Below are 25675 nucleotides of genomic sequence, written 5' to 3'. Positions count from 1 at the left end.
AGTCTAGAAATATTGAATTTTGGTCTTTTCAAAATATTCAAATTGGAGTAATTCTTAAGGACAAAAATAGTGAGTTTTTAGCTAACAATCTCATTATTATAACAAAATATTACAGTCATAAATGCCAATATGCTAAATCCTGCTTTTAAAAACGAACTCTCCCTTTTGCGTAAATCTCTGAAGCTAATAAATAAGCCCCGCCACGCAGATACTTCCGGGTTACTTCACTCATTTAAGGAACCTTCATTAGCAATGCGGCCTAACCGAACGCACCCCGTGGTCAGATCTCTGACGGCGAGGTGAGAGGTTTGTAAACACTGCACATCCTGGAACATACCAAAGCAGAGGGGGAGTGATGACATTTCATTACCGTCTACATCTCAATTTCACAACTGCACAAAGTGTTTAGTTTATGCTTCTTTTAGCACACATTTTGTAGTGTATCGACTTTTCTTTAAGGCACCAAGAAGGCGAATATTTACATTTACCGACTACACTTTCCCGGCTCCCACCCTTTCTTCTTCTCTGTGAGGAAGTGAGCGTCTGGTGCTGGATCAGCTGATCAGCTATAGGAGATCCCCGCCCTGGTGCTCCGGGTATGGTTGTTTTCACACACACATCCTTTTTTTTTCCTGTGAGCGGCTTTTGCCTGGAGGATGCACCATCAGGACCGGACTGTCTGCCGCTCGTGTCTGAGTGCTGTGAAGCGAGCGTGGCCCCGCGCATCTCGTGCTGCTTTTTCTGTCGGTGAGTCATTCATGCACCACGTAGCTAGCTGATTTTGTTTGCGGCGGGGTTCTTTGCTTTAACACTATGCGCTTTATTATTATAACCAAAGAAACCCTAACCAAAGAAAACAAATGTGATTTTCCTGTGACGTTAGGAAAAAATAGGAAAATTCTATTTTTAGGATTTTTATCTGCTTACCTATGGGGAAAAAACGTGTCTGACTACTCTTTAATATATTTCCTAGCCTGTAAGGTAGTGATAGTATCATGCAGGTTTTGGTCTGAAGTCGTGCTGTTACATAATCTGTAGGCTCTAATGCTACAGTGTACTTACAGGCTAAAGGCTGCTGCAGCCAACTGTTATTTGGCCACATTTCATGCTGCATCCACAGCCTCTCTCATCATCATCCTATGCGCCAGCACCGTCACGTTAAAGCCTGCTGTGGCCGTGTTGGTGGTGTTAGTCAGCTGACGGGGCTTGTTGTGTGCCTTGGAGCGTGCGTCCACCCTCAAAGCACACACACTCCTGTTTCTGTAGAAATGCACGGGTTTATCACACTTGCTGTTTTTGCCGATACTTACAATGAGGAAGTGAGAATTTAAACTTTGTTCTGCCCGGCCTGCACAATTTGGTTATCAAGCTGTCACTTGTAATTCTCCAGAATGCTTTTCCCCCCCCCCCAGTCGCTACACACACACATGCACACAGACACACACTCAGAGTATTTGCAGGCAGACGTATGACTAAAAACACGTTAAACTGGTCAAAGTGTTTAGAGTTATTTGTCTTCTAATTGAAACCCTTGTATATAAGTTCTGTTAGTGGGGAGAAAACCCCCCACTTTGAAACATATCAGCAGTCCAATCCACCCATGACAGGGAGGAAAGCCTGGATTTTACAAACAGTGCTGGTTTTGCAAGTAAGCCTTGATGAAAGACTGTCTAACCTCATAGTTGCTGTGGTGCTGGTCCGTAGGTCAAGAAAACTCTTTGTGAACAGAGCTAACATGTGTCACATGCACGTGTCATTGATCACACATACACACCCGTGCATGGATGCTCTGGGTATTTTTGAACCGGCTCTTCTTTAATATTCAATGCACATTACAGTTAAAACACACACACACACAAAAAGAAGATGTGACCTTTTTTTTTTTTTTTTTTTAGATTAATACATGATCGGCCTGTATTTTCTAGTCACAGATGTGCACAATGATGCTTTTATGACCAGCAGTAAGAATCCGCACTACAGAAATGACGATGTCTGGGGTCCTTTAGCAAACCTGGCACCACTGCAGGACACTTTATGTATTTAAAGCGTGTCACCACTTTTTGCATGACATTCGACTAATGTAAGATTCTATGCTGGGGGCACTTTGCATAATGTTTTAGCCATGCAGAGGGAGGGAATTGTGGGAATGCGCAAGGACAGTGCATTCCTGAATTCCATTCCACCAAGATGATCTAATGAACAGGTCGAATTACAGTTATTTGAAAAGTTTGAACAGGAAACGGAGTGACAGCAAGGTTCACATAGAAGAGGAAGAGTTTAAAAAACAAACAAACATTGAAGACCACAAAAAGCTCAGACGAGAAGCGCAGAAAATGGCTGCAGTGACTTCAGTCTTTTTAATACTCCATTCCACATATTTTTGTCACTGTTCCCAAATTACAGTACACAATAACATGTAGACGCTGGTTTGTGTTTGCATGTTCTCCCTCCACAGTCCAAACACTCTTATGTTAGGCTAACTGATGACTCTAAATTAGCTACAGATGTGAATATGGACAACAGAATGGTTGTCTGTCTCTGTGTTAGCCCTGTGGCTGAGTGGTGATCTATCAGGACCAATTTTGCGAAGGGGCTTCATGAGAAACTGGGACTATTGTGGAGGGCCACACTGATAAGGTGAGCTCATACACCCAGTTTCTCATGCGGCATCTTGGAAAAGATGGTGATTCCCCACCGTGCAACCCTGAATTGGATAAGATGAGGAGCATGGATGGATAGATGAATTCACCAGTTTCATCCAAGAGTATTTTTAAAGAGACCAAAAAAGGTTCAATTGAAAAATTTGGGTTTTGTTTGTTTTTTGCTGTTTAAAAAAGAAATGCATTTTTAGCTTTATTAAGCTAATTGTAAAAATCACCAACCAGGTTTTTTTTTTTTCCTTTGGAAGGCCAAAACTTAAGGATGACACCAATAATTGTATATGTAGGATAATGTTTACTCATTTTTCAAATCTACCAGCCAGTTAGCCTACACAGCTTTGTGGAGAGGCCTGTGTTTTTCTGTTTTGTCTGTTGTGTGTACTTTTTTCTTTTTAAATTTGCTAAATGTTCAAAGAAGAGCCTTTAAAAAGTTTTTATTCTTTATTTTCAGAAATTAAATGTAAATATGGGGCAGTGGGTTTATTTAATAGCCTAACAAAGTGAAGACTCTTTTGTCCAACAACGTGTAAAACACTTCACTGATCACAATGACGTGAAGAAAAGCCAAAATATAATATGCCCATATCCTCCTGAGAACCGAGGAAAGGGGAATCTTCCCATTGAACGTTTTCTGTGATTTCCTTCCTCTTTGGAGCTAAAAGAAGCCACCCAAACACACGAGATATCAATGGAAAGCCCAGAGTGTCCTCTATTTAGTACATCAGGACTTAGTAGGGTGGCTCAAATAAGTCAAAAGATATAGACCAAAATCAAACGTCAATTACATAGGACATAAATGAGTAGGCTCGTTGTCAGGACGATATGAAAAAGCAAGGTCTCAGTTGATCACCGCCTCCTCTGGACATGAAATAACCTCAACTCTTTCACATCCTCACTCAGTCTAGAGCTGGGTTTGTCTATTTTTCACTGGTGTCCTAGGCAGAGTTGTATTGGTAGGCTTTAACATTTTGTCTTTTATTAGATTTGAATTCTTTCAATCAATTCCTAAATTTTTGTAGGTTATAAATTTGCCAAATGGCATGTGATTTTCCCCGTGAATGAACTGTCGTCCTGAGCATGTGCTCGGGACGGTGTTTACAGTGGTAAAGCCCTCTTAGATCAGCCACAGGGAGTCCAGATGCCCGTGCTTCTCTAATCCTGCCTTCCTGCTCCCCCACCCATTCCTTTGTTTAGCTATATTTGAATACATAATATGCACACGTATTCACAAGCAACTGTCTTTACCGCAAAAACAAAGCAGGTAATAACCGGGCTTTACCGGTGGAGCATTAATCAACTTAAGGGCCAGACATTTCCCTCAAAAGTTGGTGGAAACTGAAACACGGTTTCAGTGCATTTATTCAACCGGTGGTCCAAAATCAAACTCATTAAAAAAAAAAAAAAATCTTAATCTTCCTTTGTGTCTGCAGGCCACTGTTTGCTAGCAAGTTTTCTCTGCTGAACCTAAAAGCTAAGCGAGCTGCAATGTTGCCCCATTTTTTTTAAATTGTTTTTAAATTATTATTTTTTGCTTCCCAGAGGCCCAAAAATCAATTAATGCTGTTCTAAATTTTCCTGTAGACAAGAGAGATGCAAAGTGTATCTCTTTGTGTGTTTTTAAGCTCAGCTCTTTGCTTGTTTTTCTGCGGCTGTGCTCGCAGGGCTGCACAGTTCGTGTTAGAAAGAGTCCTCCTCCTCAGACTGAGAGACAGGTCAGACAGCCAAACACCGAGCAGTCATGAATGAGGGCATTTGTCTCCTTTGCCTCAGAGCTCGTGTATGTCAGTGAACAGAGCTAATTGGATAATTTTATTTGGAATAAACAAGCCTCAGAGGCTGAGGACATCCAGCAGGTTTCACACACATTTATGCTGCTACTGTTTTTTTGTTTTTTGAGTTTTTTCCCTCAAAAACTCTCATTTGCCATTTTTACCAGAGATATTATGCTGATGATGCTGGGATCAGACTAAAGTATCATGGATCCTGAGGAGTTGGAACTTCAGAATGACTACCGTTATCGTAGCTATGCGGCAGTCATCGAGAAAGCGCTGCGAAACTTCGAGTCTTCGAGTGAGTGGGCAGATCTCATCTCATCCCTGGGAAAGCTCAATAAGGTACAGTCTGAATGTGCAGAGATGACATGCTTTTAGCTCTTTTTTTCCATGTCTTCCTGGTGTTGACATTTTTGGTTCACCGCTGTTGCCTGTCTTTCAGTTCCCTATAGTTATGCATTAGTTCTCATTTCCCACATAAAAACTCTCCCTATGTATTTAACAGCTTTATAACTAGTAATAAATGAGCCACTGTCCTTTTTTTCAGTACAGCAAGATGTTGACTTTGGAGTGTCTGTGTGTGCCGATGTCGAACAGTTGGAATGCGAGGGAGAAATTTACCTGATTGATTTAAAACTGTAAATGACTTTAAGCACTGAAGTGTAATCTGTGGGGGGGTTTAGTTTAGTCGTCGTGTTTTGACAGGTTCTCACATTTCCTCTTAACGGTTTTTCGCCGTCATCTAAAGAGTTTTCTTATTATTTTCTCTGCATTTGAAACAGGCCCTACAGACTAATCTGCGATACTCCCTCCTGCCCAAGAGGCTGATCATAGGGAAGCGTCTGGCTCAGTGTTTACACCCGGCCCTGCCCAGCGGTGTACACCTCAAGGCTCTGGAGACCTATGAGGTCATTTTCAAAATCATTGGAACAAAATGGCTAGCCAAGGATCTGTTCATTTACAGGTAGAAAAACCAAACCTTTGATGCTTAAAGAAAAACAAAGAGTTCATAAGTTTACTTGAGCCTGTGTGTTTTTGTGCTTTTTAGTTCAGGATTGTTCCCACTTTTGGCCCACGCAGCCATGGCAGTAAAGCCCGTCCTGCTGACGCTGTATGAGCGTTACTATCTCCCTCTGCAGAAGGCTTTGCTGCCCAGTCTTCAGGCTTTCATAACAGGTCTCCTACCAGGCCTGGAGGAAGGACTGGAGGTCTACGACAGGTACGTAGCATAAAAAGCCAGTTTATTATGACTGAATTCCACGTATGCTGTTAGTACCTACAAGTTCACCAAATCCCAAGATGAAAGTAGAAATGCAAGACATCTCTTTGCACCTCTGAAGAAACAAAGACATTTGCATTTTCAGGGTTTTTCTTGGTGTTTGTTGTGCTACACATTTTGCTTTTAAAATGGAACAGCATGCATCTAACAAACAAGCCATCCAGATCTGGCCGCCGTGGCGAGCCCTGTGAATAAGGGAGGGGCTTTAGTATAATTCTGGTATTATTTATGAGATGCTATCAAATATTTTACAATTATACAGTTTTGAAAAAAATGAAAAAGAACCCCGTATATGATTTAAGTTTGGTTGTTGTTCCTTAGAAATTTGCCTCCATGTGCAGCTGATCACCGCTCCCAGCGCTCCTGCTACATTTGGATCACTGCCTGGAAGTTCCAGTCTGATCCCTCTTTAGGAACAAATTTGCAATTCATCCATCCTGCATCCTGTTCAGTTTTCTGGCCGCACCAACACAATCATCACTAACCACTCACAATTTTATATGGATACCTGTGACCCTCTCCTTTTCTGCAACGTGAGATTCAGGCTGAACGTGGTCACCGTCCCGATACAGTGGACCAAATCCAGCACGGGTCATGAAAAACAAATCAATAAATCTTTAGGTACTGATCCAAAAATGGCAGGAATGCTGAAAGTGGTGTATAAAAATTAAGTCATTCAAGTTTGCTGTTTATGCATGCCTTCATAACACGTTTGCTTCTCAGCTGACCTAATGCAGTAGAGCGAGTCCTCACTTTACCGTTTTTCTGTTTGCTCACTCAGACATGCATTGTCAACATTTCAGCTTTAGTCTAACCATAAATGCCTTTTTTATTGTTTGTTTTGCACTAATGTACACAGCACTGGATGTAGACAGGAAAAACAGTCAAAAATTATTCAGGACTTAACTTGCGGCAAAAGTTTCACAAGTGAAAATTATGTTGTGAGTCACTGGGCTCCACAGGACCGTGTCCTGACTAATCATTCTTTCTATACTCAGTCAGTGGATATCATTGGTTAGCACTGACAACAACACTGACGTGACATCACTGACGGCAATGTAGAAATATAGATTTATAATTGTACGTGTTGCTTTGTGCGTGTCACTGAGTCATCTCCACTTTGTGCCCTTCTGCTGTCAAGGACCGATGCTCTGCTGGTCAAGTTGTCACTGCTCGTGGGTCAGCAGGTCTTCTATGGTGCCCTGTGGGGGAGCATGCTGGTCACCCCTATGGTGCGGCTGCCTGCCTCCGTCTTTATAGTCACACATTTTGACCGAATGGCCTCACTGAGCCAACAAGCGTACATGCTAGGCTACGATCAGCGCGTAGTGGTGAGTGCCTCTGCACATGAAATCCTTACTTATGGGAACAATTCATGTCACTTTTCTTCCGTTTTTGTTTTTTACAATTCATGCTATTGAATGTCTGAACTTCTTTCTGTTTACAGGTGAAGTCACTTTGTCTATCTCTGCAAGATTCAAATGCCTTGGTGCAGAGGAACACACTTGAAATCCTGCTCTACTTTTTCCCATTTGCAACATGCCTGGTAGGCACTCCTTGTGTTTTCTTTTGTTTTTTTACTTTATATCTTTAACACTAAGCAAACTAAGTGCATTTATTATCCTAATCTAAGACCCGTTTCCAGTTTTATGTCCAAAGAAAACAATTTGTTTATAACCAGTCTTGTTTCTATTCATTATCACAGCATTTTGTGCACCAGTGCTTAACAGTCTGGTGAGACGGTCAGTTAATCCAGTTATCTAAACACAGCAAGCACGCGTCTGTGTCGTATTCATTCTCCGTTCACTTGTGGAAAAAGTCCATCGGATGTTGGCATTTTAGTGCTTTATTTTTCCTAACAAATAATTAAGTTGAAATAATTGAGTTAAACTGTAAAACATGATACTCTTTGTGCTCATGATCCAGCATTGGCTGAAAATTTCAAGCATTGCAATCAATGAATGTTTTCATGATCAACACAAATGTAAGGCAAAAACAAATATATTCGATTTGGGGTTGGGCAGTGGGGGGCGGCAGTGTGAATTGCACCCTTTCAACTTTTCAGACTCTCAAATCAAAGACGGACTATACCAAAACACATGTATCATGTTTATGGTAATACTGTTATAGTATTAGGACTTTTTTTGTTGTTACTCGGCTAACTGTGCATCTTCCTGTTGTTGGCTAGAACCCAGCAGAGCCCACCATTGCTTTGAGCTTTGAAGACATGATCACAGTCGTCTCTGCAGCCTCACTCACGCTGCTCAGAAGAGACATGTCCCTCAACAGACGCCTCTACGCCTGGCTTCTAGGTCCTTGTCATCAGAATATACCAGAGTGAAAATTCATACGTACCACCGTTTGGCAAAATTGTCTGGTTCACTTACACTTCTCATCTATATATGCGTGTCGTTTCCAGGGACGGATATAAAAGGAGGAATGGTGGCTCCACATCCCGAGCTCTCCACCACCATGGAGGAGCATACGGCATTTTACTTCAGCACCTACTCCAGGGATTTCCTTGTGAAGGTAGCTAATGTATTTAATAGCAAATAGGCAGAGAAAAAACATCAAGAATACACAAAAACATATTGTATGCATGTTTGCTTTTTAGTTTAAACATCAAGTATATGTTTCTGAATCAAGTAGCTGGTTTTCTTAACCTAAAGGTTGGGGGTAAACAAAAAGAAACAGGTGATGTGGATGTTTCAACCATATCACAAATTACATCTAACCATCACTGACTGGCCTGTTAGATCTTGTGTTAAACAGTTTTTTATGGAGTCAGTCCTCCACATAACTTCTGTTTAACTAACTGCATTAAAGCAGATGTGTAGTGTATTTACCAAAACTGTAAAATGACCATAAATGAGAAGAAGTTGCTCATGAGAGTGAAGTAAAAATGAGTATGAGTGGCTGGTTGACTGTTTTATGGAGATTTAGTAGTTTCAAATTGCTTCTGCTGGTACACCGCAGAGATTCCTGTAGTGAAACTTGGAGCAAAGTTGTTTTTTGCATGTGTTGAAGGTCTCACTCGGTGTGATTTCCCCTTAGCCTGATGTATAGTACTAATAAAGTCACGAGCCACCCCTCACTTCTTTATATTTTGGTAGGAAAATGAGAAGTGGGTGCAGTTATTTATTGAAGCATGTGCAACCATACATGGAAATATAGTAAAATATAAAGGACAAAAATTGACTGTGTACAATGAGCTTGAAAGGCAGTTTGTTTGTTTTTTCATCACTGTTTTAAGCAGTTCTTGGGAATTGCTTTTACAGTCAAAGCAAAATATCAAGAAATGGGGCTGACTCAAGACTTTTGCACATTCATGTACATGTACTTGCCTGTGCTTATTTTTATCTTCCATTGGAACAAATTAATGATATTAATTAACAATGTGAATAATAATAATAATAATACTTAAATAAAAAAAATATGATTCATCATAAAAAAAAAATTAGCAAGCACTTAAGGTTCTGTGACAGTAGATTGATCACCAGACCTCTTTCCCGAAGCAACAGACTACTACAGTACTAAACTTCAGCTGAGGTCAGTGTTACAACTGAGACTGAAACTGTGTTGGAGTTTTCACCACTGAAAGGAAGGCAGGAGTCCATCATCTAAACAGACCGTTTTCTTAGTCTGACAAGTAGGATTGCATTGTAGTGGCCTTTTTGTGTTTTTCTGGTTATGCATTTTAAGATTATTTTGCATTAAATATTGAAGCTAAGTGGGACATCTGCTCATGCTGTGGTTTGTGAGACGGTGAATACTTAGAAGTAAAAATAGCATTTACACATTTGTCGCATCTTTCACTGCATCCCATGTGTTCTCAAGAGGAATGGAACTAAAGGAGGATACTGAGAATATTAAGCAGTGTAACTTATTTAATTTCAAATGAAAAAGATCAGTTCATATCTCATTGAAAATGAAAACGAGATATAGTGAAACGAGGGGTTACAGAATAAGAGTAAGAGATACTGCGGTGTATCTCTGACATGACTTGATTTGCAGGTCACATGTTGTTCAAACCTCTCACTAAGTAGCAATAAAATGTGTGCTCTTCATCAAAGAATGGTATGCATCGGTTAAGCGTCTGCGTTTTCTCACATGACTTGAACAGGTGAGGTACACTTGTTTAAAGTGTGCATCAATAGATATTTGTCACATGTTTCTCAAAGTCTCATTTGTTTATGTCTCTGACTTCAGGCTCTGATTAACATCCTCAAACAGAAGGATGTGAATAGTGACCCGGAAAATGTGACTAGTTACCTCAGGCCCTTTCGCATCATTATCAGCCTGCTCGATAAACCGGAGATAGGTAAGCAGCATGTGTGCAGTACACAAAAACGTCAAAAGTCTGAATTACTTTATCAACCACTTATTTGATAATAGTCATATTTCTCCTCAGGTCCGCCTGTCTTGAGCCGTGTGTTGTTGGAGGTGGTCCGAGCTTTTTACAGCTACTGTCGAGAAATGCTGGGAGAGGAAACCATCACCAGCTCAGGACTCTCAGGCAACCAGCTAGCTAGGTAAGAGCAGTAAATGGTAAAACACATGAACTGCATGTTCACTGCTGATTAAAGAGCATGTGACAAAACGTCAAACGCCGAGATGAATCCAAAAACATGCTTTCTTGTGTTTTCCCTCCACAGTAAGATAAAAGAGAATAAGAATGCATCAGAAATCATAAAGACGGTGAACATGCTCGTGAGTTCCATGAACAGCGAATATCTCTGGGAGTACATGACTCGACGCTTCTGCGCCTCTCTCGGGTACGAGGATGACACCGAATTCTTGCATGGGAAATTCTAAAAAGCTAAAGGCTGAGTCAAACAAATAACTAGTGCCAAGATTATATGCAGCGTGTATGTGAAGATTTCTTGTTTGCTGTCAAACATCACCTTACAAGGATCGTCGTTTCTCGCTCTACTCTAGCAACAAGGATGACCCACCAACGCCTCCTGAACAGGACCGCAGTCATCCCGCTCCCTCCGTCTCAGAGATGTCCAGCCTCATCATTTTCCTGCTTGATGTTCTTCCTCTGGTAAATGTCACAAACATCTGCACATCATTGCTGATCTATCTCTGTGAAGGCTGTCGTCAACAGCTCAGGGAGATGTGACCTGCATTTTAGATCAGAGTCAGCATCAGCCAGTCGGTATTTTAGAACTGATTGGATTATTTGCCAGAAAGTCACAGAAAAAGCAATCGCAAGTCAGTCTCGCGCATACACCCATTCATAAACAGCACAATCATCATGTTTCTTCTTTGCAACAGGAGCTCCATGCAGACATCCAGTCACATTATCTTCCTGAGATGCTGGGCACCATGCTGCGAACCCTGTGCAGTCACATTGATGCTGTTTGCCTGGAAGACGTCACACAGGGACTGCGCGCATGCTTCAAAGTCCTCAGTAAGATCCAGATGCCTGTGGCTTACATGGATGTTGAGGCAGGGGCGCAGGCAGAGGAGACGGAGTTACAGTCACTGAAAGAGGAATGCGCAGAGACTCAGGTTTGGCATCCAAGATGTGTCTCTTTAAAAATTACACCGTGTGAAGTTTGACTGTACCTCATCATGTCAGTTATACTCTGTCTAGGATAAAGAGAATGAAGGAGAGAAAAGCGGCTCCCCCGGTCAGGCCGACGGGAATCACGAGGATGAAGAGATAAACAGAGATGGAGGCGTTGAGGCAGAGACAGCAAACAGTGCTTTCCCAACACTCAGGTCTGAGGACAGCGGATTAGGCATCAGCGCCTCACCCTCAGAGCAGCACCTGCCACCAGGGGTCACGATGGGGACTGAGGAGAATGGAGTTTTCAAAGAAGGCGAAGGAGTGTGGAGAAGGGGGGGCAGTATAGACACCATGGCCCAGTGTCTGCAGGACATCCTGGCCTTCATAACCACAAGGTGAACATCTGAGCCGGTTGTAGTCTAAATGATCATCATGGGCCGCTTTTATTAACTGTGATTTCTAAATATTCGCAGATACTTGTTGGTGCAAGTGGAGGATGTCAGGGGACCAATTGAAGAGCCTCATCCTGACCTACGTGCTTCCTCTGTAGATCAGAAGTCTTTGATGGTGAATGTGGGTGGGCGTGAAATCAAAGACAAACTGACGGAGCTGTTCACGCCAAATAAACGTAAATCCCGTTCCTCTTCTGACACCCGGGTCTCAGCAGCCTCTGCTGAGAAGAAAAGGGATCACAGGCATTCGGGGCACCTGGACTGGTCAGCTGGTTATATGCCCCGCGGCAAGGCAGAGATCTCTGAGGCCTGTCGACAGGCCTTCATCGCCACCTGCCACCTTCTGCTGGAGTGCACTACCTTCCCCATTTACCTAAGCGAAGAGGAGACTCTAGCTTTCCACACAGATATGTTTGGTCACACAGGTCAGCGCATAGATGTGTGTGTTAATACCGCTGTCAGTTATCCTACAAAGAGGGATAAGTGACTAACAACTCTTCTTTTTCATCAGGTTATCAAGTGGACAGCCTCCCAGTGTGGCTGAGGTCCTTAATGACGCTGTGCTGCCTGTCCAGAGACTACAACATCCAGCACACTGCAGTGGCTTCCCTACTGGAACTGATCAACCACTCCCAATCCTTAACACTGGTTATTCAGGACAAGCAGAGACGCTACCAGAGCTCTGAGTCTAACCCACTGAGTGGGCGGCTGCAGATGGTCACTGTGCCACCCATCTACCCTGCCCTGCTACGCACCATAGAGGAGGGCACCGACTTCTATCAGGTTAGGTTTTCATTCATTCGAATCTTGTTCTAACTTGGTGTAAATGGGCTGATTTACATTATAAGACTGTAGAGAAACAGATGAAAGATCCTCAGCAGTAAAAGTATTATTAAACAATTAAAAAGGCAAATTTATAAATAAATAAAATCGCAAAAGTAATGAAATGTATTCCAAATCCATGCCGTGAGTCAAATAAAACAATGTAAGATTTAGTAAGATAAGATTGAATTAATTAATAATAATGATTATTATTATTTTATTAATTTGCATGTGTTTTTAAGCTACACCAACATCTTTCAAGTTGATGCAAAGTGTTTATTATTAGCTACCAAAATCTCTGTAAGGGCAGCTGTGGTAAGACGAGGAAATGTGAAGGAAAACTTAGAGTTAAGAGAATAAACTGCCTTCAAGAAATCTGCTGGATTTGAATGAGATAATTGGATAAACTAATAATAAATTACACATGTTCATTTGTTTCTAAGCTGCCTAAATGCAAGCCAGTAGCCAGACTGCCCAGTACAGAGTGATGTTGCAGGGTCAGTAATGTAGCAAGAAGCTTCTAGGTGCAAGTACTTTAGTCAGCAAGAGCTTTTCCTGTGCCTGTGTGGGTTTCCTGTGTATGCTGGCGTCCTCTTGCAGTCCAAAGACATGCTTGTTAGGCTATTAGGTCATTGAGTCAAACTAGCTATGGATGTGAGGTAGAAGTGCATATAATAAAGCACTGTGTGAATGTATGGGTAGCTTGTAGTCTAAAGCTGAGTGACTAGAAAGGTTCAGTATGAATGCCAGTCCATTTCTGTTTTCATTACTTGTCAACACTGCAGGCTGTATTTCTTTCTTATGTTAGAGTCCCAGGTACTCGAGTTTTCTGTGCTCTGTTTCTCTAAGCCAGGTTCTTATCAACCTCCTTTTTTTTTTTTAAACTGTGAGGCAATTCACCGTCATGGATCTCAGCAGTATCACAGAAATGTATTAATTTCTATCACACTGCATAATTACTGCTTGCCCGATGATGCACTGATGGATGTGTTTATTGAGGCTTTGAATGTGTACAAGACTGAGGGTCAACTGCTTTCAAAACAATTACGTGGTTTTTAAAATGTATATACTCGTACGGATTTGCCTCTGACATATGTCTTCCGTACAATAAGAATTAAGACTAAAAATAAAACTGAAACAGATATAACTTGAACTCATTACAAAATACAAAACTGTGCTAACTATCTGTAATCAACAGATAATTCAAGGAGCTACCCTCATGGAATCTTTGAATGAAATTCAGTCTAATCACCATATCATCAGCACGTTTGAGATGAATTTGGTCTTTTTGATTTGTGATTTCTTCTTCTTTTTTCTTATTATCATGTATTTTTGGATTCTTTTTGCTCGTTTTTACTCAGAGGGTGTCTCGGGTGCTGTGGAGTCAGCTGGACACGGAGAGGCGAGAGCAGCACATTTCCTGTGTGGAACTGTTCTGCAGGCTGCACTGTTTGGCTCCATCAGCATCCATCTGTGAGGACATCATCTGCCAGGCGCTGCTGCACAAGGACAAGGTATCTGTGCCTGCGGACCTGCTTCGCTGCATTTTTTTCTTTCACATATTTACATTTTTATCTCTTTATGACATGTTACAGTTTACTAGCTCATCATGCAAATGCGCCCGATGGACGATGTGACAAGTTGAGCAAATAAGTGAAAGTTTTGTATGTTTGCTTTCCTCAGGCAGTAAGGCTGGAAGCACTACACCGCTTCACAGTGCTGTGGCACCTCACCCGGGAGATCCAGACCAACAGGACCATGTCCCTCAGTCGTTCCTTTGACCGGTTAGTACATCGGACAGAAATAGTGGATGGTTTGGTTATAAATGGTCTGGAAATAGGTGCTAGTTCAAAAGTGGATTAACCTGACACTCTTTGGCATCAGCAAGGTAGCAGTTAAACAGCATGTAAATGCCGCTTTGAACGATCAGCTTGAACACAGGCACTTTAGTTTTTCCCACAGAGAATGTTTACACAGCCACTGACAGCTGCCTAATGTGAATATGTAATGCTACAGGATGTAAAATAGTAGAGTGTGGTATTAGGTGGGAAAGCTGTACAGTTTGGGATCCTTGATTTGGATTTCCTAAGTTTGCTGTGAGTCATGTGGGTGTTGATGTTGATTTTGATTTTTTTTTTTTTTTAACATTCTTGCATTCTTATGTGTAAAATATATTGTTGTTCAAGTGCTCCTGCAGTTTTTAGTATGGTTGTGTGCCAAATGAATAAAATAATCATAAAATTTACTCAATTAAAAATAGAGGCTTGCAGTTGATGACAATGAGAAACTGTTTGAGTAACGGTTGCTGGTGGCTTCCTAAAGAGGACCAATTATGTTCATGTGAAGCTCCATGCTTTTATTCTGGAAGTCTACTAGAGCAGCTTTAGATGATCGATAGTTCAAAATTTTCCTCATTTAACTTATACTTTGTTGCACCCACTTGGTTCCCTTTCCTCTGATTTGCTGCCCCTTTGAAACAAAAGGTTTGCTTACTAAGATTTTGAAATGCGTGTTTCCTCCTGTCTCTTAGATCTCTGTGTGTGGTGGTGGACAGTCTGAGCTGTACCGATGGCTCAATAAGTGCAGCAGCTCAGTGCTGGCTGGTCCGGGCTCTGTCCCTCAGTGATGTCATCCGGATCCTGGAGCCTATTCTGTTGTTGCTGCTGCATCCCTCCACTCAGCGCTGCTCCATTCAGAGCATCAAACAGAATGTTACTGCTGGTAAGTGCGTTTTTCAGCATGTGTTGTTTTGGCGATGAAATGAAACCTTTTAGTTGGTCTTATGCGTTTGGTCCTGTTCATTTATGCTGAGCTAACACGTCCATTGTTTTTAAGGTAACCTGAAGATTTTAAACAGTAGAAGTCGAAGCTCAAGCAAAACCTCAGGATCAGCGGACACAATGGCAACAGAAGTCACCACCTTAAATGTCCTGAACATTGTGGACCGAGAGTCCTTGTGGGCAGAGTTGGACAGCGGCCCAGATCCTGCAAAACCACCAGACAGCTTAGTGGCATCCAGGAGCGAGAGTGAAGAGACGGAAGAAGGAGAGGAAGAGGACGAGGAGGAGGCTGAAAGTGAACACACTGAGTCAGCTGACACCAGCGGTGCTCAGGTTTCCACAGATAACACCAGCTCAAGCTCGACTCCATATCCCAGCATTGAGGAAGGAGGAATGGTCAACGGGCTGCGGAGGGTTGAGTCTGGGCACACGCAGGCATCTGATTCACTGTCAAGTGAAGATGAGGAGGACTTGGAGCTGGAAGCCATGGCCAAGTCTCGCCTGTTAAAACAGGAACGTGAAAAGAGAGAAGCCATCGACTCCCTGTTCCGCCACGTGCTGCTGTACCCTGTGGCGGGTGGTTGGCGCCATCTGCTCCAAGGCTTGGGGCTGCTGGACAGTTTGATGAGGAGCAGTGCTGAGTGCCCTCTGGTGGATGCTCTATCCTTCACCTCGCTCGACACGAGCTCCGCTGCACATTTAAACCTGGTGTCTAACCTTCTGCAGCGTCACCAACAGGCCCAAGATGGCAAGAACTTCTACGGGTGCCTCCTTTCCCCCTCCTCCACTCCTTCCGCACCCCCGTCCCTGCTCATTGAACTGCTGGTTTCATTGTGCCTGCGATTCCTTCGCTCTCATTACCCTTCCTATCTGAGCCTGAGTCCCCTTGACCTGCAGGGGAACAGAGAGGTTCAGGTGAAAAGCGTGGCGGTGTTGACCCGCATTGTGAACCAGCTCTGCTGCACAGCGCGAGGACAGGATGCGTCCGATATGGAGTCCATCCGCAGACTCCTCTCTGGTTGTAAAGTGCAGCAGTATGCTCTGCTTACACTTTCTGCATCTATGTACATTAGCCAGAGGGGGACAGCCAAAGGACAATCTAAAGGTGTGGAGCTGCTAGAGGAGCAGGGAGGCCTGTCGGAGGAAAGTCTGGTGAATTTCGGGGCAGGAGGTGGACAGGAACAATACCCCTTACAGATGGAATTGCTCAACCTTCTCCAGGCTCTAATAGTCCTGGAATACCATGTGTGGTCAGGTAGAGCTGCCTCAACAGCTGGGCCTGGCGGGACACCTGGCCAACCAGGGGAGACTCGTGAATCATCACCTGCCAGCACCCCCCTTGCTCGCGAGTGGCAGACTGCAGTCCTTTTCCAACAGTCTATCAAAGCAGCCCAGTACGTCCAAAGCCACCCGATCACAGCCCAAGGCATGTTTGTTTCTGCTGCAGCCAGGGCTCTGCAGCCCCAATACGGCTATGCCATGCACCCCCACTGGGTGTCGCTGCTTTGCTCCTCTCTGCCATACTTGGGACGTTCATTAGGCATCATTGTCACTCCGCTCATCAGTCAGATCTGCAGAAACCTGGACGAGCTCGTCAAGCTCTATGAGCATGATGGAGGGAAGACAAACCAGAGGTAACCTAAATACACAGGATTTAACAGGATATGAAAATAGGAATTCCTAGAATGGGATTTTGAATATTAGTTGTACATTTAATGCAACATTTTCTTTCTTTCTTCTGACTTTTTACCAGTCTGAGTAGTAGGAAGGAGAACATTGCCCCTGATTACCCACTGACTCTGTTGGAGGGTCTGACCACCATTACACACTATTGTCTACTGGACAACAAAAGGGTAAAAAATAGAGCACAGATACAGTATGTACTTCTTACATCTACAACCACTTAATGCTCATTTTATTTCCTCTCTGGCTTTCCGTCAGTCCCTCGTAGCCTGCGACCCTGTGGATGTCCGTAACGCACGCAACGCTGTGATTGAGGCGCTGCCACAGATGCTCGGTAGCATGGCATTGTTATGGGGCGTGGTCATGAGGGAAGAGTTTCAGCGGCGCGCATCGGACTCTGGCCAGAGCAGCAGACACACTTCTACCTCTGTTTATTTCAGAACGACCAAGGTGTGTATTTGCTGTTTATAAAAGTCGAAAAGTGGGGAATCGGCAATAGCCGTAAGCTTTTCTGTGCAGCACTGAGTTTTGTTCACAGTGTTGGAACTATGTTAACTGTAGACTGCATCATCGCAGTCATCATTAATGCCGCATGTGTTGTTGAAGAAGTCATGAACTCATCCAGACACAATGTTGCCATTTCTAGGTCTTGCGGCAGCGGATACTGGAGTTCCTGCTCCCTCTAACTGGTCAGTATGGCGTTCAGGTAATGGCGTCACTTGGAGTCGTGTGGAGCAACAGGAAGAGTAAAAGGAGGCACAAAAACAAAGTAAGACCTACAGTGCGCGTGGAAACGATGAAAGGGCGTTCATATCCGAGTCGCTCGGTGGCAGCTTCACACTCTATTCTCCTTCAGGTTTTGCCCGTAGCCAGCGAGTCTCGTCAGACCATCGTGGAGATGGTGAAATCACTGAGCACTTTGCACACAGACACTGTCCTACATTTGGTCAAAGAGGTGGTGAAAAAACCACATCAGATCAAAGGAGAACAGGTACAAAAACACAGGTGCATGGAAAGACATTTAAGATTTGTAATTTGTACATTTCTTGAATCTTTTTTTTCTTTCCCATTTTTCTCTCCATTAGAAGTCGACACTGGTCGATATCCCCATGTTGCAGTTCAGCTTCACCTATATCCAGAGGTATGAGCAAGAACATAATTCAAGCACAAACCAAGGCTTTATATAGATCAGAAAAATGCTCTAAAAATAATCCCATTTTGAAACCATCTCTTCTTCCCTACATAGTATTTCAGCTCAGGCTCTGCAGGAAAACATTGCACCTCTCCTCAGTCTGTTACGGGAGTCTGTTCAGCTCAACCTGGCCCCCCCTGGACATTTCTTACTCCTGGGGTCAGTTCTCATCTTAACTTGACCACCAGTAGTACTGGTAGAACATCTTTTGAAAAGTAGGATTATTAATTCTGCCACAGAAACTGATGTAGATGCTTCGATGTATTAAATCTTGTTCATATTTAACTTGTTTGTGTCAGTTGGGAGGATTTGATGTTTAGTAACAGATTCTCTCTTGCAGAATCCTGAATGACTTTGTCAACAGGCTCCCTAACCTGGACAATAAGAAGGATACTAGAGATCTGCAGGTGAGATGCTGTGTGCTAATGTAAGTGAAAGCAGTGGATTGACTCAGTAAGCAGGTGCAAGTGTTTAATTATTAAATTGTTGCACAGGAGGTGACTCAGAGGATCCTTGAAGCAGTAGGTGGGATTGCAGGGTCATCTCTGGAGCAGACTAGCTGGCTCAGCCGTAGCCTTGAGGTCAAAGTTCAACCTCAAGTGTGCCCGGAAGCTGATGAGCCAGATGACGGTGATGGGGATGGCGACCATTGTGGTAACTTTCTTTGACAAATGTGTCACCTTGACTGTGATACGGCCATTTGCCTGTTGCTTGAGGAAAGTTAAGACATGGGTATAAATGCAGGCCTCAGTCATGTTGGACCTAGCAGAGATTGCTAACTGCCATAAAATAAGCTTGAGGCTGTTGTGTTCACAATTTATTAATTTCTTTTATTTGTTGCATTTCACATCTGAATGTCCTTGAATCCCAAGCCCAGCTTCCTGCCTGAATGGGTGTATTTCTTTGAGTTAAAGGGGGGCCTATTATAATTTTCTGCTTAAACTGAGTAATAGTTTAAACTCAAATGGCATCATCATTCAATATCTATGGGAGCAGTGCAGACATACAGTGAATGTTATATGGGTATTTTATTATCAGTCTATATCCAGTTCAGGGCCACGGGAGGGCTACACCCTGTCAGCAGTCTTTCAAAGAGCACTTTTTTCAGTTGTAGATAAGTTATCTAAAGTTCAGTACCAGGACCATACCATAAACACTCCCCTTCCTTTTGTATCAAACTTACCCAACATCTCTGTTTGTTTTCATTTAGAAGAAGAATAGCCCTTTATTGTCCTTGCACATGTACAACGTAATTGGGTGGGTTGGTGTATAATCATTTGTCTACAGGCCGTTCAAACCAAGCAAAGATGGTGTTGAGGTCCTCTGGTGTCGGAGGTTTGGGGGCTCTGGCCTTTGTAGTTATTGAGAGTTCTGGTACCTCTCCAGGCCCTCTCTCCCCCTCCTGTAGGCCTCCTTGGCCTGTTTGATGCCCCTCTTCGGGTTCGCTCTTGCAGTGCTGTACAGAGTTCTGATCAGACCCTGTAATTCACTCTTCATCCAAGGTTTTCCGTTAGGGTCTCCAGGTCCTGCTGTTCAAAGATGTACCAGTCTGTCCGATCCGAACAGTCCTGTAATTAGAGGAGAGCATCATCTGGCCATGTTTTAATGACCCAGGTGTTCGTTTTTCTTTCACATTACGGGCTGGCGACCATGATAGCGAATCATTGCTTGAGGGTTCTTGTCTACTTCATTTTTTTACTTGAATACTGTTGTAACATTCCTTTGCCATTCTAGATTCAAAGCACTAACATGGTCAGACGTAGTGGCCACAGCACCGACACACCTCTTATTACAACTAACAAACTATCTTGCTGTTCTTTCTGTCCTTGACAGAGTCAGCAGCTCAAGCTAGCACCATGGTCTCCTCTTCTGCTCCCTCAGTTTACAGCGTGCAGGCTCTTGTACTTCTGGCTGAGGTGGGATTTTATTTGTTATTAAATAAATGGATTCATGGTTTGTCTGCGCTTCAGGCACTATTTAGCACACTTTCTAACCATGTAGATCTTGGCACCGCTTCTGGACATGGTGTATCGCAGTGACGAGAAGGAGAAAGCTGTTCCTCTCATCTCACGTCTCATGTATTATGTTTTCCCCTACCTGAAGAACCACAGGTAACTTGGATAATCTTAACACCTTTGGTCTCATAGGGCTTAATGGAATTCTTTAACTTTAACTTTTTCTCCTGCAGTGCCTACAACATGCCCAGCTTTGAGGCGGGTGCACAACTTCTTAGCAGTCTGAGTGGGTATGCCTATACCAAAAGGGCCTGGAAGAAAGAGGTCTTTGAGCTTTTCATGGACCCCCTCTTCTTCACAATGGATGCCTCTTGTGCACAAAGGTTAGTAATATTTGTGTGTTGGATGTCAATTTCTAATACACAAAAGTATTTACTTTCACCTTAAGATGCCCCATTAGTGTCATATAACAGCTATGTACTTTTTATTGCATCTAATTCAAAGAACATAAAAAAAAAAGTTGGATTAATTAAAAAAACCAAACTTTTCCCTTATTTTAATTTCATGTGAATCTGTTACAAGTTTGAAATTATATTACACATATAACTTTGATATCACCAGCCTCTAATTTCTGCTGCTTGCCTGTTCCGTGTTTTCTGTAGTTGGAAATCCATTATTGACCACCTGCTGACTCATGAGAAGACCATGTTTAAAGACCTCATGAGTGAGTACAGACTCCAGAAGATGGTTAATTCTGGAAAGACACTGAAAGTATAAAAGTGAAGCTTTTGTGTGATAAAAGAGGACATTCAAGGATTCAAAATGATGTGCAGACACAAAAAGAATTTGAACAGAACAGTCGCAGTGTCACTTTTAATAATGTAGTTTACCAATTTAAATGGGCGCTGTTATAAATCTCCATTTCATTGTACTGCAGGCATGCAGAGTAGCTCCCTGAAACTGTTTGCTAACGCTGACCAGAAACCCATGCTGCTGAAACGCCAGGCATTTGCAATGTTCAGCGGAGAACTGGACCAGTACCACCTCTATTTGCCCCTCATTCAAGGTTAGCTGCTGTTACTGGATATTTTGCAAATTTAAAGGTGATCTAGCTCAATCTGACTCAAAAAAACAAGCAAAAAACTGTTTTGTTCTTTCTCTTCCTTCTAGAGCGTCTCACAGAGACTTTACGTATGAACCCCAGCCCTGCTGTTTCAGCCCAGATGTTCCTGATGTTTCGCGTTTTCTTGTTGCGGATTTCCACCCAGCACCTGACATCTCTTTGGCCCATAATGGTTACAGAACTGGTAATGATTAATTTCTCTAAGAACGTGGATTAATACATGGAGCAAACTGTGTTTAGCATCTATTTTCTGTCTGTCTCTGTTTTTCAGATTCGCACTTTTACACGTCTGGAGAAGGCTCTGCAGGTGGACAAAGACAACTCAAAGTGGGTTAATTGTTTTATTGACAAATTCCTGTTTCATTCCACCTTTTTGAGTGTCTAAAAACTTTGCTTTTCTTCTTGTAAATCACCAAGACTGGCTAAAGTGGTGCGTGGAACCCTTGACAGAAATGGACAGGTTAATTTCTCTCAGGCAGAGTTGGACATGTACCTGTCAGCCTGCAAGTTTCTGGACACCTCGCTGGCTTTTCCCCCAGAGCGGATACCACTCTTTCAGATGTAAGAGAGGAAATGGGGTCAAAGGGACTTTAAAGCATGCTTAGATATTTTGTGAGATTGACTAATAATTATTAATTTTGTCTGTTTTTGACTCATTTGCATGATTATCTGTTCATCACACAGGTATCGCTGGGCATTTGTCCCTGAGGTGGATGTAAACCGCTACAGTGGTCCAGAAAATACACTGATAGAAGGTGAACAGGAATGCATACCACACATTGTGAGAGTACTAGAAGGAATACAGCAACGCTATGGGGTAAGAACAGTCAATGTTTCCCCAAATTCAAGTGTTTTGAACTTTTTGAAGTCAAACACTCATAATTAGGGTCACTAGAATGGAGAAAAAATGGGACGAGATGATCATCTTCCTCCAGCATGCAAGGAAAGCAGACCTGCTTAAGCCCGCATTATGTTGCATTCTGCGTTAGCATGTTCCTGAAAATAGCTAGAGAAAAACAGGATTTGTTTTGGTTTCTGGGAGGGTGGAACCGTGCAGGTATCACTACCAACACAGCATTTGTGTATGCTTAAAAATCACATTCATAAATAGAGCCTGATTAGTGTTCTGCATATAGCTTATTGAGTGAGTCAAAAATACACAACATTGGCACCACAGAATAAAAGTTTACAGTTTTACTGCTGTTTACGTTCTCGGGGTATTTTGGTCTGCTCTGACTTTCTAAGAGGGAAATCCAAGTTGAGGGTGTGTTCCACATAAAGCTTCCGACATTCGACTTATTCAGGAATGCACCATGTATACTCTGTTGCAGACATGGACAGGTGAGTAGTCATTCCTGTTCTACTTCTTTGAAGTCCAGCGTCTGTGGTGCATGCATAGTTGGTGCATTGTAATGTAAATACACAAAAAATAGGCAGGCACACAGACGGTCACACATCTGATGACGAAATTTATGTCATAGTGGAACCCTTGTAAACCGTAACGGATTCGCCGACGTAGAACGTGTGATCCCTGCTTCACGAGTCATAAACCAGGTCACAATCACGGCCTCACAGTTCAGATATTTGTGGTCTTTCACACCTCCACTTTTCCATAATTTTCATAATAACCATTCAGAAATGTCTCGTATGTTTCTTGAATAAGCACACAGTCTCAAAACTCTCAAACTTGGATGTAAATGCTGTTTGTACAACATGATTTCGAGTGGAACAGTGTAAAAGCACAAGCAGCAGCACATTGTTAAACATTAATGAACAGATGGTGGGCATCAGCTTCTTGACGGAGCGTCTTTATACTCCAGCAGCAGCACCACCACATTCTGTAGCTTTAGTGACAAATATCAGGCCTGCTTTGTAGCTTTTTTTTTTCCAACAGACCAGTAACGCTTTTTTAGCCAGTGACGCATATGCATGAATGACAAAGGGCTTGGTCACCTAGATGGCGTTTGATGTTCTGTCTTGAGTGCAGATGCCAAAGTAACTCTTGAATTGGAGTTTTTATCAGGAACAAAGTTCAAATAGAGAGCTGTGTGAGATAACACACAACATGAAAGGAACAGTTGTAAGAGGAATACATCAGGAGTTAAAAGTGTCTCACATTTAGTGTATTAGTTTCTCAGAGTTGAAAATCAAAATCACACAATCAAAGTGGAAATGTCAGGGAGGTTTACCTTAAACTTCTTATGTTATCTCTATTTTAATTTAAAATATAGTTTAATAGAAGCTATTTGTAATGTTCAGTCATCTCACTCTGATTATGCTGCCCTGTTGCATGATTTCAGACACTGGACGAGCTGAGTGAGGAAACTTCTACTGAGCATTTGGAGTTCCCCCTCCTCCCTCAGCGCTCCCTCTCCTCCATCACCCAGCTGTTGCCTTTCCTTCGCACCCTTTTTCATTCCTTCCAGAGCCCTCCCACCTCCAGCGATCCCGCAACCTACTTCCCTGTTGCAGACTACCCACCCGCCAGTTCACACGCAGTCCTGATGAGGCTGGAGCACATCGCAGAAGAAGAGTTCCTCGACTCCATGGAGAGCTAGAAAGCCTTTCGTGAACCAGCCATGCAAGCTGAATATGTAAAACGGGCAGAATCACTGATGACGATGTATTGTGAACTAGGAAAAAAAAGGAAATGTTTTGAGATTTTGCTTTTTAATTTCACTGGAAAACAAAGGGATGTTATTTACAACTGACTTTTTTTTGGTATCTGATATGATGGTACTTAACTGTTTATGGAAAATAATTACAAATAATTGGAAAATTCTTCTTTCTGAGCAATTCACATGAGACTGTCCCATTAACATCTTCTGCTTGCTTTATGACTAAAAACAATTGCCATTAATTATAATAATGGAAACCAACGTAAAGTTACCAACGTTTTTTTTATAAAGCATGCATAAAATAATAATGATTGTTCCTGTGACGATTATTTAACTTTTGCACCAATAGGCAGGTTCCCTTTTCAATGCTCTTAATGAGTAATATTGTTCATTTGCATAACTGGTTAACTTAAATCTGTAGTACAGCTGTAATCAGGTCTCTCTGACTCAAGAGAATGTGACGACCAAATGTCTCTTGGTAAAAATTCATAATAAGTTATGCTAAGAGTTCTACTGTTAAGTTACTGAATGTGCTTTGTGTATAACAGGGAAATAAGCTCTGGTTTTGCTATTTTTGGTGTTCAAGGGAAATTAGCCTTTCTTTGCAGTTGTTCACTGAAAGTTTTTACAACTGGCCATTGTCTTCTCCTTTTCCACAGTGCTAAATGTTTAAGTTATTTTGAATGTTTAAAAGACCAGGTCAGGTTTTAATTTAGCAAAAATAAAATTGAATAAATTAAACATTAAAATTGAGTGCTGTATTTATTTATTTATTTGGCTGTACAGCTTTAAAGTTACATGTTTTGGCGTGTTTGTATTGAGGGAAATTGTTGTGGAGCCTTAACTCTGCAGGGGAGACAGTAATGCATATTTATTTCTCAATAACCTGATGTGGCCCAGAGGCATATGAATTATGGATCAAATAGATTTAAAAATACAGTTTATGGAGCTGTGATTCTAAAGTTACAGGCTTGGTTTTACACTGACTGCAAACCTCTAGTTGTCTATTTTGCATTTGTAAAACTATCTCCGTGTGCTGGTGTAGCTCACCAGATGGAGTAGGTTACCCATTTACTGTGTGTCATCCCAGCTTTCCTGTCTTCCTCCATGTCCAACTCAATACAAGTGACTTTCAGCTGTTCCATTGTCACAAGGGGTTGGCACAGCAGGTAACTCCACATGTTTGAGCCTCCTGGGTTTTGCACCAGATGTTCTTCCTGACACAATGCTAACAGCATTTATGTCTCTGGCTGTTATCAAACCAGCAATTATAACAGTCGAGACACTGTCCTAGCTTAATAAAGACTAAAAATAAGGGGGAAAACCTGTTTTGACAAAGTTATGTGTTATATAAACGTCCTTAGAATGTTACAATCGTGCAATACTTGGATATATTCACATCATTTTCAATTTGATGCTAATTATGAAACTATAACGAGCATCTTACATAATGGTGTGACAACGAATGACAAATCACAATATAAGAGAACATCTTACTGTTTCATATAAACGGCGATTACCACAGTATTACACACTAAATGTTTCAGTGCAGAGGTGGTGGCTGACTGGAATGGAGTTTTTAACCTCAATAATTTGGAGAGGTTTCAGTACTTTCCAGACATCCTGTTTGTCCTGCAGACCAATCATCAGTATGTCTTTGAACTATCAAGTCCAAAGACATACTGATGAAGAAAATAATGTGAAGAATAACTATTTGAGTTTAGAACTTCTGATTGGGTTAGCCATGAACAAATCCCATGCAGCCACAAATCAAGTGAAGTGACCACATTACAGAAAAAAGGAAGTATTTTAAAATTTCAT

At 42.2% G+C, this 25675-nt stretch overlaps 1 protein-coding gene across 2 annotated transcripts; it reads left to right on the top strand.

Annotated features, from left to right (window-relative positions):
- The first annotated feature begins 242 nt into the window (after window positions 1-242).
- Window positions 243-24603, top strand: dop1b (DOP1 leucine zipper like protein B). 2 transcript variants are annotated; one of them, XM_026144723.1, is made up of 39 exons: window positions 243-747; window positions 4597-4774; window positions 5215-5396; window positions 5481-5651; window positions 6853-7042; window positions 7159-7257; window positions 7900-8023; window positions 8131-8240; window positions 9921-10032; window positions 10123-10243; window positions 10367-10486; window positions 10650-10758; window positions 10992-11228; window positions 11314-11624; window positions 11703-12106; window positions 12193-12464; window positions 13865-14017; window positions 14187-14287; window positions 15034-15224; window positions 15339-16917; window positions 17037-17136; window positions 17225-17416; window positions 17613-17735; window positions 17823-17957; window positions 18052-18107; window positions 18213-18317; window positions 18499-18565; window positions 18653-18812; window positions 19992-20074; window positions 20160-20269; window positions 20347-20496; window positions 20776-20837; window positions 21051-21179; window positions 21284-21420; window positions 21508-21563; window positions 21654-21797; window positions 21921-22053; window positions 22482-22577; window positions 23537-24603. In XM_026144723.1, the coding sequence occupies exons 2-39, from the start codon at window positions 4637-4639 to the stop codon at window positions 23792-23794; spliced, it is 7020 nt and encodes a 2339-aa protein (XP_026000508.1). In that variant the 5' UTR covers window positions 243-747; window positions 4597-4636; the 3' UTR covers window positions 23795-24603. The 2 variants fall into 2 exon arrangements, with proteins under 2 accessions (XP_026000508.1, XP_026000510.1); XM_026144725.1 differs by lacking the exon at window positions 22482-22577 and having other exon boundaries at window positions 244-747.
- The last annotated feature ends 1072 nt before the right edge of the window (window positions 24604-25675 follow it).

This window comes from Astatotilapia calliptera, chromosome 16 (assembly GCF_900246225.1).
Source record: "Astatotilapia calliptera chromosome 16, fAstCal1.2, whole genome shotgun sequence".
Taxonomy (NCBI): domain Eukaryota; kingdom Metazoa; phylum Chordata; class Actinopteri; order Cichliformes; family Cichlidae; genus Astatotilapia; species Astatotilapia calliptera.
This window is presented reverse-complemented; position numbering and strand designations above follow the sequence as displayed.

Excerpts from the sequence above, each read along its gene's own strand:
- dop1b (XM_026144723.1), top strand. The coding sequence starts at position 4,637 with ATGGATCCTGAGGAGTTGGAACTTCAGAATGACTACCGTTATCGTAGC. Across the intron at positions 11,625-11,702 it reads CTGGCCTTCATAACCACAAG|ATACTTGTTGGTGCAAGTGG; the intron begins GTGAACATCTGA and ends AAATATTCGCAG. Across the intron at positions 20,838-21,050 it reads CATGTTTAAAGACCTCATGA|GCATGCAGAGTAGCTCCCTG; the intron begins GTGAGTACAGAC and ends ATTGTACTGCAG.